This window comes from Mustela erminea, chromosome 9 (genome assembly GCF_009829155.1).
Source record: "Mustela erminea isolate mMusErm1 chromosome 9, mMusErm1.Pri, whole genome shotgun sequence".
Classification (NCBI taxonomy): Eukaryota; Metazoa; Chordata; class Mammalia; order Carnivora; family Mustelidae; genus Mustela; species Mustela erminea.
The window spans coordinates 57,509,579-57,522,217 of NC_045622.1; the positions used below are offsets into that span (position 1 = coordinate 57,509,579).

General features: G+C 44.2%; 2 protein-coding genes and 1 pseudogene across 8 annotated transcripts in view; 2 read left to right on the forward strand and 1 right to left on the reverse strand.

Annotated features, from left to right (window-relative positions):
• RNF121 (ring finger protein 121) overlaps positions 1-2,303 on the reverse strand; it is a 91,133-nt gene extending 88,830 nt beyond the window's left edge. Inside the window, exons 1-2 of one of the 4 annotated variants that reach the window (XM_032359546.1) lie at positions 1,140-1,244; positions 147-255 (exon numbers count right to left, since the gene is read on the reverse strand). Coding sequence is in view for 2 of the 4 variants with exons in the window: in XM_032359545.1 (XP_032215436.1) it covers positions 1,140-1,202 (63 nt within the window). In the remaining 2 variants the exon portion in view is untranslated. Of the gene's footprint in view, positions 1-146; positions 256-1,139; positions 1,255-2,282 lie in introns of those variants that run through there. The other 3 variants (XM_032359547.1, XM_032359545.1, XM_032359548.1) reach the window with 3 other exon arrangements.
• Positions 1,378-12,639, forward strand: part of LOC116599602 (short transient receptor potential channel 2) — a 40,046-nt gene continuing 28,784 nt past the window's right edge. For 2 of the 4 annotated variants that reach the window (XM_032359537.1, XM_032359536.1), the window contains exons 1-5: positions 1,809-1,898; positions 6,131-6,307; positions 8,760-8,901; positions 9,711-9,866; positions 11,714-11,892. In XM_032359537.1, coding sequence (XP_032215428.1) covers positions 6,263-6,307; positions 8,760-8,901; positions 9,711-9,866; positions 11,714-11,892 — 522 coding nt within the window. In that variant the 5' untranslated portion in view covers positions 1,809-1,898; positions 6,131-6,262. Of the gene's footprint in view, positions 1,899-6,130; positions 6,308-8,759; positions 8,902-9,710; positions 9,867-11,713; positions 11,893-12,639 lie in introns of all 4 variants that reach the window. The other 2 variants (XM_032359535.1, XM_032359534.1) reach the window with 2 other exon arrangements.
• Positions 6,788-6,870, forward strand: LOC116600385 (annotated as a pseudogene).

The window sequence follows — 12,639 nt, forward strand, 5'->3', positions numbered from 1 at the left end:
GAGATCCCCTGGATTCCACTCCTGACAATCAATCTCCTTCCTCCCATCCCTCTGTGCTGTCTATATTGTATCCTGTGAAAGGCCATAAACACCCCTTGTTCTGAATGTACCTTTGGCCTCAAAATCATCTCCCTCTACTTTCTCACCTTCTCTTCACTTCTCAGCGCTGTCCCTTCATTCCTTCCAAACTCAATGTGTCTTTCTTCCTAGTGACTCAAGGACCACTGGTAATTAAATACATCCGTTGTTAAATGCCTATTAAACAGGTAAAGGGGACATACATCCTTAAGGAGCTCATCCTCAAAGAACTCATACGTTTAGAAGGGGCTAGAACTAGAGAATCACTTACCCCATAAGACTCAGTTCCTCTGGGAACCCTTCCCTAGCCCAAACTAAATTGGTCCCCTCTTTGCAGAGCCATCATTAAACCTCTGATGCAGTGACTAGTCTTCCCTGTGTGTCTCCCATCACTAGGCTGTGGCCTCCTCAATGGGAAGGCCCCTACGTCCCTAGCACTTAGCCCAGAACTCAGAGCAAAGATGATATGTAACGTTTGTTAAATGAGTGAATGGATGAATTCCGGTATGTGATCATTCGTTCATCCATTCAGAGCCCAAAACTTTACTAAGTACACTAGGTACAAAGTCCTAGAGTGTATGGAAAAATAAAATAGTTCTTATATAAAAAATAATGCTATAATATCAGCAGATTAGCACTCTTCCCCGGTCCGCGTCCCCAACCCCCACGCCAAACCTAGACGCGACTCTCCCACAGCTAAAGCCCGGCCTTCCCTTACAGAAGTCCACGCCCCTCCGACTCAAGCTACCTCTCAGCCCTTCAGTCCTACCCTAGGACCCCCAAGTAATACCTCAAATCTTAATGCCCCCATCCTCTCTGGCTTCCTTCCCTATCCTCCATCTCCATCCTCGAGGTTACTGCAAGTCTTCTACCCCCATGTCCGCCTCCGACTCTCCGAGTCCAGGGTATCTCTGATTTCCCTCTCCGCGCACCCGCCCCCCATTTGGCTCCTTCCCTCTCAGGGTCCCGCCTCTCCTAGGACCCTACTCCCGATTCCTCTCCTCCCCTCCCTTCAGTTTCAGGGTAAGCCTCTTCCCTCCTTGACTCTGAACTCTTCTTACCTCATCTAGCTCCCGTTCCCCGGCAGCACCTCCTCCAACCTCCACCTCCACCACTGCCGCCATCTTCACAACTCTACCCCTCCCCCGTCCCCGTGCTAGCCAGCTGCTTCCGCCGCTCAAGTGACCCTAGCCAATAGGCGGCTCAAGCTCCAGCAGGAGGGCGGGGCATCAAGACAGGCGGAGCTCTGAGAGGGACTAAGAGACCATCTACCTGATACTCTTTAAAGGTCAGGGAGGGACGGTTTCCAGGCACTTCCAAGTTTAGCTGGAGGAGGGTTCTTGCGAAATGAGAAATTGGGCCTGTATTATTTATAGTGCAAATATTTCACCAATTCTCCCTTTGGACAGCGAAAGAGAAGAGTCTCTAAACCGTCAACTTTCCCGACGCTCCCTCACTCTGAGCTCCAAGGAGTGAAGCGTGGAGGCTAAGGACTACATATCCCAGAACGTATTGAATCTGACCCGGAAGTCTAACTTCCGCGCTCAGATTTGTAGTGAGTGAAAATTTGCCTAAGATATTCATTTACAAATAGACATAAAATATACATAGCTACGCACGAATGTCTTCTTGCTTCGATGGGCGTCATCTTTCAGAAACAGCGGCTTCCTGAGACGACAGAACACATTCCGGGACTTGGGGTGGCGTAAGAGTCGTGCTCCAGGTCAGAAGGCGGAGGTCAGAGGGCTGGATTGGCGGGAGAATGGGTTTGTGGTCCAGGATCTGAGGCAGCGGTGGCTCTTCGAGGTCCATTGTCCCGGGTGAGGGGCTTTGCGGGGGTGTTGATGGGGAGGGGAGTTGCCGAGAATGGGTGGCCGTCGAGGAATGTACAAAACAGCGCATTCTGAGGTGCGGGGGAAGCGGCTGTGCGGCTTAGCCTGCTGAACCTGAGAGAAGAGCCTTGCGGCACCTCCACCGCTCCCAATCTGCTGTTGCGCTCTCACGCCTTAGGGTCGCTTTACAAATCTCCGTGCTCTTTCCCACCACACATCGTGCGTGCGCAGCCCCTATCTTTACCCCCGCCCATACACCTTATTCTCTCTGTGCTGCACCCCAACTTAAAGCTTCCTAACTCATTTCCACCCCCTTCTTATCGGTACATCCGGACCCAACACCATACAAACCTATGGCCCCTGCACGCTTACCCCGTGGGCGGCCCAGCTGGATTATCGGGAGAATAGTGCTAGGATGACCAGTGGACTCAATGCAGTGCCTGTCAACTTTATTTTAGGACCAACAGGAAGTTACAGGGTAACATTTACATCTACAGGCATCTTATTTACTTAAAAGGGGAATTTATTATGTGAAACAATACAGAGAATATAATAAATACCTTATAACCCAATCACCCCAAATTGAGTACTGACATCATGATCTCTTTGCGTCCTCATTTTTAAAAAAGATAAAATAATACGGATAAAGGTTGAACTTACTTGAGTCTTCTACTCTCAGACCCATTACTCTTTCATCTTTCTCAGACACTATTATCACAATTAGCTGGGTATTCTTCCAGTCCATTGAGAAAAATTCTGTGTATTAACAATGTAATTGTATTATTTCATTTTGTTTTTTGATGAAAATAAGTGCTATTTTCTATATCATTCTGTAACTTAACCTTTCACTATATTTTTTGAGAACTGTCCATGTTCATGTGTATTTACATCTAATTCAATTCTTTTAGCTGTTAGGTAGTATTCTATTATATAATGTATATAGTATTTTACCATTCCATTTATACATTCTTCAATTAATGGACATTAAAACTTTATGTTTTTTCCTATTAGAAATACTGTATCTGTCTGTACACATGTGAATCCCTCTAGAACTGCACTGTTCAAATAAGTTAACTACAGGCCACACATATGTGGCTATTCTTGGAATGTAGCTAGTTGGAATTAAGATGGGCTGGAAGTGTTTATGAGAGGGCCGGTTTCCCCATGTTATTGCCAACCCTTTACATTTTTAGACTTTTTAATTTTTTCTGGTCTTAGAAGAGAAGTACTTGCAATTTCCTTATTACCAGAAAGTATGAGGACTTTTTTAAAATATGGATTCTTGGTCATTCAAATCTTATGTAAATTGTATTTCTATCTTCTTTCCAGTTTTCTATTGGATTGTTTTTCCTTTTCTTACTGATTTATAATATTTAAAAATATATATTCTGAATACTATCCAAGTTTTTTATGTGTTGCAGATATCTTCTTCCAGTCAGTCATTTATATTTTCTATTTTAACCCTGTTTTTGTTACCTTAAGGTATTTTTCATGTTTCCATCTTTGATCACTTGAGTATAATTTTTTTAAATATGTTATGAGGTAGGGATCTACTTTTATTTTTCTTCACAAGTGGACCAATTTTTTGAACACCACTTGTTACTTCATCTTTTTTTGACAGACTCATGATTCTGTTCTATCTTATAGTCAACAGGATGCAAATTCACATTTATATGAGTCTGTTTCTGTAATCTGCTTGATCTGTCTTTTTAGAATTGTTGTAGGAATTTGTGGCCCTTTATTGGTTAATGAGTTTATCATGTTTGCCAGAAACTTCTGCTGAAATTCTGAATGGAATTATGTTGACTTAATATAGTATTCTTTTCTACAATTTTTTTTAAAGGGGCGCCTGGGTGGCTCAGTGGGTTAAGCCGCTGCCTTCGGCTCAGGTCATGATCTCAGGGTCCTGGGATCGAGTCCCGCATCGGGCTCTCTGCTCAGCAGGGAGCCTGCTTCCTTCTCTCTCTCTGCCTGCCTCTCAGTGTACTTGTGATTTCTCTCTGTCAAATAAATAAATAAAATCTTTAAAAAAAAAAAAAAGATTTTATTTATTTCTTTGGCAGAGACAGATCACAGGCAGAGAGGCAGGCAGAGAGAGGAGGAAGCAGGCTCCCTGCTGAGCAGAAAGCCCGATGCGGGGCTCGATCCCAGGACCCTGAGATCATGACCTGAGCAGAAGGCAGAGGCTTAACCCACTGAGCCACCCAGGTGCCCCTAAAGTATTCTTTTCAATGGCTCTTTATGCCTACTGTGTTTCAGCACCTCCCTGAGGTGTGAGAGATGATGAACATGACAAAAATCCACATCCTCAAAGTACCCACTACTTAGTGGGGAGAAAAACAGGATAAACATGCATGCCATTGCAAAAAAAAAAAAAAAACAAAGAACAACAGTATATACAAGTGCAAGGAGGTTGGAGAGCACTTAATCTTGGAGAGCTGCAAGCAATTTGATAAACCATGATCTTCATGAAAAAGATTGTATATATCTTACTCATCGCTGTGTATCCAGTACCAGTACAGTGCCTGATACCTACTAGACACCCCCAAAATATTAACTAAATAAAATATCCAAGATTGACAGCTTCCGGGTCTCCAAGCCTAGGGTATATTTTGGGGCTGGCCAAGTCAGTCCTCTGTATGTTAATGATGAGAGATGGTAGAGTTTTCACATCAAATCACAAATGTATACTGGGAATTCCTCCAAAACAGAGACCATATCATTTATTTTTATATATCCAATGTATCCCCGTTTGCAGGGAGTGGAAAAATTGTTGAAGTTCAGTGAGTTCCTTTAGTGGAATAATCAACTCTTAATCTGAAGGCCTGGAGAGGTGACTCGGGACTCATCTTACCTTTTTCTCTCTTTAAAGCTATGGCACCATACTGAATATGACCTGTGAGGAGTGCTTAACCTTTGGATGACCTTCACTAACTATTACCACTGTCAAAGCAGTCTGCCCCACTGTGAGCACTCCATGACTGCTGGCTCACTGGAGCTCAGTGTTTATGGTCATTCATTCAGCAGACATTTGCTAATCTGTTTCTCCCTCTTACACTGAGGATACAGAAATGAATTAGACATGAAGTCTGTCCTCCAAGAGTTTACAGTTGATCAAGGGACATAAGATATATACCCAGATAATTACAACACAGAATCAAGAGGATGGAACTATTGCTTGAGATGGTTGAGGTGGAGATGATATTTGAGCATCAAAGATGCATTCAATTTGACAAGTACAAAAGGGAAAGAGCATTCCAAACAAAGGCAATGGCATGAAGGATGTCTTCGAAATGGGGGTGAGGGGGAGAATTGGGGTTGAGGGACCAGGGAAGGAAATAAGAAGACCAAACATTATGGCCAAGAATTTATCAGGGGTCATGGACACATTCTCAGGAGCCAGATGGGTAAGGAACATGGATAAAAAGGGCAGGGTATAAATATTCGGAGAGAGATCCCACCTAAAGGCATTCAGACAACTCTAAAATACCTCTAGCCAAGGAATTGTTGAAGCTAAGTGATGGATGGGTAAGAGTCCACTATATTAACATGTGTTTTTGCATATATTTAAAATGTTCTGTAAAATTTTGGCAAATGACAAAGTATAAATATCCATAATGAACTTTCAATATTAAATAAAACAATGAGAGGTAAAACACTGATGAAAGGAATAGGAGCAGACGAAGTAGAAAATGTAGAGCTTTCCATTATAGATGCTTTGAGGGGCTAAGCTGCATTAATATTTATCAAGTACATACCATGTAAAAAGGGATTTGAATACATTGGCAAGCTATTAAATATTCCTAATAAGGGAGTAACAACGAAAAACAAATTTAAGAAGATTGATTTTAAAGGGAAGACAAAAATTGATAGACCTGTGTGTATGTAGTTGAACGTTTGTTGTATTTTTGCTATGTGCTAGGCTCTAGGGGTGTAAAGGTAAATGATTTAAGGCATAATTCATGCCCTGGAGAGCTCACCTACATATAGAACAAATATTACCTTGCTAACATATTTAGTACTTGCTGCTCTGTTTCCTGGTGCTTGCATGCCAGTCATTTCACGTTTGCTGGAATCTCACCCCCTGGTCCAGATCTGTTCCCCACCCACTGCCCCCTTAAGTCCATCATGGGAACCAGAAACAGTCTGACTGACTGCTGCAAAAATTACCAGAGAACCAGACATGGCCAATTTTGTTTTTCTTTTGTTTTCTTCTTCAGTAGTAGCATGAGGATTTGTTCTCTTCTGGAAGCTGACGGGACCAAAACATAGGCAGTGCAAAAAGTGGTGACAGAAGAAATCTTGGGAGAAAGTAATTTCGTCTCCGACTTGGGACAGCTGCTGGGCACACCATGGCTCCTGTAAAGATTAGCCATGTGGTATCATTTTCCTCTCAGGTACGTTAATTAGGCATGATGTTTTTCTTGATGACTGAGAGGAGTAACAAAAATAGGAGACTTGGCTGCACTTTCAGGATACCCCCAGTTTAACAGAAGGGACAGATCCTATCTTCGGGGATCCAAATTCAAAGGAGGACACATAGCCCTTGCCCTCAGGCTATTCCCAGAGTAATGCAGGATGCATAACGGAAGTGTTCCCAGGAAATAAAGGTAAAGAAGAGGAGGACATGGGGAGATGGAGAGGAGAAGTAAGTTGGGGGAAATTGGAGGGGGAGATGAAGCACGAGAGACTGTGGACTCTGAGAAACAAACTGAGGGTTTTGGAGGGGAGAGGTTGGGGTGATGAGTGAGCCTGGTGGTGGGTATTATGGAGGGCATGTATTGCATGGAGCACTGGGTGTGGTGTATAAACAATGAATTCTGGAACACTGAAAACAAATTACTAAAAAAATATATTTTTTTAATTATAAACCAAAAAGCTTTGCACAGTGGCAGTATCGTAGCCAATGAGGTTTATCCGAGGTGTGATTATTGCTGATTGAAATTATAAACCAAAAAAAAAAAAAAAAAAAAGTAAAGAAGAAAGCAACCTCAGGCCACCCTTAGTTTGAAGGGAACTGTCAAAACCATAAGCCCAAAGTCTATATCGGGGTCCCTTCTAGGCAGTTTAATTACTCTGTCACTGGGAGCAGACCAGAACATTCAAGGTCATTTCTTAGGTTATCACCTCCACCATCAACAGTGATCTCTGGGATGCCTGGCTCGCTCAGTCAATTAAGTGTCTGCCATCGGCTCAGGTCATGATCCCAGGGTCCTGGAATCAAGTCCCAGATCAGGCTGCTTGCTCAATGGGGAGCTTGCTTCTCCCTCTGCCTGCTGCTCCCCCTGCTTGTGCATGCATGCTCTCTCTACCTTCTCTCTCTCTCACAAATAGATACATAAATAAAACCTTAAAAAAAAAAAAAATCTCAGCCTCCTCCCTAAAAGTTCACTTTCAGGAAATCCCACTTATCCCAGTTAGGTCTAGATGTCGGCGCCTGGGCTCAGAATTGATCCAAAGGGCTGATTCTTAGGGACTTGCCACCCTTTCATCTCCTGCCATTTCTATCCATTTATCCTTTCTTTCTTCCCATTCCTCCCCTTCTGTTTACCCTAGTCTTTCTCAGAAGGTACCTTGGCATTTTGGATGGATAAGTCAGCAACTGTAGCAGTGTCATTTGCCCGGTGGGCTATTGAGCATCCATGGGCTCCAGATCCTGATGACAATGATGCTTTCTGGTCATTATGACAGTCGAAAACATTCCCACACATTTCAGAGACCCTTAAGAGAGTCTTTGGGAGGGGTGCCTGGGTGGCTCAGTGGGTTAAAGCCTTTGCCTTTGGCTCCCAGGGTCTTGAGATGGAGCCCCACATGGGGCTCTGCTCAGCGAGGAGCCTGCTTCCTCTCCCACCGCCCCGCCTGCCTCTCTGCCTACTTGTGATCTCTGTCAAGTAAATAAATAAAATCTTTTAAAAAAAAGTTACTCATACCCTTCTTACCTACATAGTCAGCCTAAATGTTTTTCTTCATACACTGAGCCTTCTAAAATGCCAGAGGTCATTGCTTACCACCTAATACTGAGGTTTTCAAACTGCATTCTACAGGCACCCACTTCTGGAAATTGAAGGCAGGGGTTCATATATGTCTTTAGGCCCCCAACTTGTGTTTTAACCAGAGCTCTGTTTTTATTTGTTGAAAATACACACAAACACACACACACTTTAAGATTTCAGTAAGAGGACGGGATTTTATTGCTAAAACAAAATTGAAAACCATGAATATAGTCTCCCTCCCCTTTACTTATAGATGAAGAAATTTAAATGCAGAGAGAGAAAGTAGTTTGTTCAGGGCGCTTCCACAAAAAAAAACTTTGGATTCGAACCGAGAATGTCTCTCTTGGTACTGCTGTTGTTGCCTTTGAACAAATCACTTGATTTCTAACCATCAGTTGTAAACTTAGAATAAAAATCTCATAGAGTTACTTTGAAGATAAATGATGTCTGTGAAAGCATCTTATAAATGAAAATAGTCTAGTGTGGTGGTTAAGGGCCCTGGATTCAAAGACCTAGGTGTTCCGAGTCTAGTCGGTTATTTAGCTCTTGTAACCTTGGGTAAGTTTCTGAATCTAGGCTTCAGTTTATTGATCATTTAACAAACTAAGAAGCAATAACGTTAGGTAAACTAAACAGTAAACTAAAGTGTTAAGAGGATGAATGCGGTAGTTTGGTAGAAAGGACAGTTGAAAGGTCTGTAAATCCTCTGGCACAATGATAACTCCCATCTAGTATCTTTCTGTCATGTTAAAATGCCTGGAAAGGTTTGGGAATGCAGGGATCCCTCCTCTTGGGCATCCTCTTTAGCCTTTGGCTCAGTGAAGGTCCTGATGTTCTCCTTCTCTCTCTGACTTAGGATCCCAAGTATCCTGTGGAGAACTTGCTGAACCCAGATAGTCCGAGAGGACCTTGGCTCAGCAGTCCTCAGGACAAGAGTGGGCAACTGAAAGTAGAACTCCAGCTGGAGAGGGCAGTGCCCATTGGCTACATTGATGTGGGTGAGTGAGTTCTCAGAGCTCTGGAAACCTCTGCGAGACACACGGGAGTAACATTGCCTTCCAAATGCTCCACCAGAGTGTCCCAATTCGGTCTAGCTGAGCACCTTTCATGGAATAAGCCCTTCCTGGTGTAAAGTGAGATGTGGCCCTTGCTCTTGGAACAGGTGTATGGTGTTGGCAAATTCTGAGGGTTCTGTTCACATAGAATGAAATGGGGATAGCATTCCCTGATTTAGGCAACGTATCTGCCCTACTTTGATCTGAGCAGTCTGGGTGAAGCCTTAGGACGCTGACATAATTATAAGTGCCAACAAATACAACCTGTCTACACCTCTAAATATCATTGTCAAGAGCACGCTGGGGAATGAGCTCTGCACACCAATCTGGGAAGGCTCCATAGGAATTTATGCGTTGAGAAGGTTGACCTTAGAGTTCTCTGGAGTAGAGAACCGACAAAGACCATTGGTCTCAGCTCTGTCAGGATAGAGAAATGTCAGGCTCCTTAGCAGAGGTTAGTAGAGACGGAGATTAGCATTGCCTGCCAGAGCCAGAGGACAGAGAAGCAACAAGTCTACTGAGTCAGGGAAGGGAAGGTTTCTGGCTGGGAGGAACACCATGAACCTTCATCTCATCTTTCTGTGGACTGAGGTCTCATCAACTTCAGTTGCTGGCTCTGTGCTCCTTGACCTTTCTGGGCCTCCAACTAGCTCTAGAAGGGAAGAATGTCTTTTTCCCACCCAATTCCTTATGCAGTCAAGGGAACATCTTCCCTTTACCTTTAAATTCTTCTCTTAACCTTTTGTCCCCAGGTAACTGTGGCTCTGCTTTCCTGCAAATTGATGTGGGCCGTTCTTCCTGGTCCCTGGATAGACCTTTTGTCACCCTGCTCCCTGCAACCATGCTAATGTCCCTAGCCGACTTAAAGCAGGGGAAAAACCGCTCAGGCGTCCGCATGTTTAAAGATGGTAAGGAGAGATGCTTAGGTGGCTCAGTTAGTTAAGCGTCTATCTGCAGCTCAGATCATGATCCCAGCGTCCTAGGATTGAGCCCCACAGTGGGCTCCATATTCAGCGAGGAGTCTGCTTTTCCCTTTCCCTCTGCTCCCTCTGCTTGTGCTCGCTTACTGTCTCTCAAATAAATTAATAAAATCTTGACAAATAAAAATGGTAAGGGAGGCAAAAGCAGAAATGGGAGAGAGTGAACAAGAGAGTTTATGAGAAAGAGATACAGTGATGTGAAGCTAGATGACTCACTATAGAGGGCCACGGAGCTGGGCTGGTAGGTAGGCTTGTGAGAGGGGCCTGTGCAGGAGCTCAGTTATATCTGTGGGGCATGGGGGAGTAGTGAATGAACAGCTGTATGATATGTTTGTGTATGAGTTCTCTGTCATGAGAATAGGTGATAACTGGGAATGTTTATGAGCTGATCTATACTGACACATAACATGATTCGGTGGAGCCTGAGGTAGAACTCTTTGTGAGTAGTGTTTTTATTTGTATAAATGTACATGAGTGTGAGTATAGTTGTCCGCCCCTCCCCACCCTTCATCCACGGTTTCACTTTCCAGTTTCAGTTACCTGCAGTCAACCACGGCCCAGAAGTACATGATGCTCCTTCTGATGCAGTGTCAGAGGTCAAGTAGTAGCCTAACTGTCACAGTGCCTAGCTACATCAGTGACCTCACTTCCTCTCACCTTGTAGGCATTTTATCATCTCACAGCATCACAAGAAAAGGGGAAAGTGTACAGTGAGATATTTTGAGAGAGAGAGAAAGAGACCACATTCATATAACTTATTAAAGTATATTATAATTATTCTGTTTTATTAGTTGTTGTTAACCTGTGCCTAATTTATAAATTCAACTTTATCATAGATATGTAAGTATAGTGAAAAAACAGTGTGTACAGAGTTTGGTACTATCTGTGGTTTCAGGCATCCACTGAGGGTCTCAGAACATGTGCCCTGCAGATAAGGATGGACCACTGAATAAGTGGTAGTGGAGAATAATGTTTATGGAAGTGATGGAAGGCTATTGGATGGATATAAGGAGGCGGTGCCCAGTGTTTCCTGAGTTCCAGTCAGTGCAGATCTGTGTTCACTAGGCACTGCAGAAGAACATGAGACCTGATTCCTGGCCTCTGGGGATTTAGAGTCTAGTGAGGATTTGTCCACATTAACAATGGAGGTGTTTGTAATGTTGTGAGGGAAGACTGATATGGGAGGGGCACCTTAGGTGCGGGAGATGAGGTACTACCAGACAGCACAAGGCGAGAAAGGTTTGCGGTACTGGTATGTCATACTGGGAGTGAGTCTGGAGACCACAGAGTGCTGTGGAGGAGGCTGAGATCTCATGGTCCAGGAAGGGTAGATCCAGCTCAGTCAACGCACCAGGAAAGGGTCAGCTCAGACCCCAACTTTGCAGGTACCTCCTGTCAAAATGAGACATTGAGAGACCTCTCCTGGAGAGGTGCAGAATGAGGATGTGCTTGTACTGGGCACAGTGTGGAACCCTGACAGAGAAGGGCGAATATGGGAAGGCGAGGCACTGGGCACGAGCACACCTTGCCTGGCTTGCTTGGCACTGCCAGACCCTGAGCACCGAGGCCGAACGGGCCAGTTACTCATGACCTCCATTCTTCCTTTTGTTGGAGTTTACCAACAAACCGAAGTTGTTGGAGTTTACAGTCCGTCTTTTCTTTCCTCTCCCCAGTATTGACCTTCTCATCCCCAATATTGACCTTCTTGTCCTCTCTCCCCTCGGTGCATGCATGTGCATGAATGTCCCTTTCATTTTCTTTCTTTTTCCCTTGAGATGATTTCCTGGCGCCAGCCTCAGGTGAGTCATGGGATCGACTTCGCCTGACCTGCTCCCAACCCTTCACACGTCAGCAGTCTTTTGGCCTGGCCTTCCTCCGGGTGTGTTCCTCCGTGGACTCCTTAGATGACCCTGTGGGAGGTCCCTCGGCCCCTAAGAGCTCTAGGCTGAGCCAGGTATGTACAGTGATGGAACAAGGACTTCATATTTTTCCACTTTTTGTTTCCAGTTTCTGGTTAGAAAGTTGGTGCTTGATTGAGGGATAGACACTCACATGCTCAAATAAAAATATAAATGGGCTTGCTACCCTTTTTTACAGGTAAGAGTGAATGCCCGTCCTCCCCTTTGACCTGTGGGAGAGTCAAGGGAGCGAGGCTTCAGTACAGTGTCACAGCTATTGGACCACTTGTTCTTTAGCAAGAATGAAGTCTCTTTTTGGATTCAAACTTAATCTCATACTTTAGGTGTAGGCTCCTGTGGGCTATGGCTTTCACCAGACTTTTCCTTCTGGCAACTGCAAGTAAGTGAGTCCCAGGGCTCACTTACTGTGTCTTTGTCATTGTTGTTGCCTGGCCCACCTGCCAGGAGAGCCAGTTAGAATCTCAGATACGTGCTCTGCGATTTCATCTGTTTTCCTGCCTTCTCTCCCTGTACAGCACACACATACTGGTGGATAAGATGGATAAGTATCTGGTCAGTGTACCTCCCCTCTTCTCAGCCAGTTTTCTAGTTATTTTTTTTCCTTCTAAACCCATTCAGACTCTTCCTGATTTCTTGTCCCTGGTGTCTTCATTTACCTTTCCAGTACCCTCCATCATAATTCCCTCCAAACAAGTACAAAGACAGAATCACACAAAGCTAGAGTCTAGAATTCTATGTATGAAAAAATACAGAGAGACCATTCCATACTTCATTCTACGTCT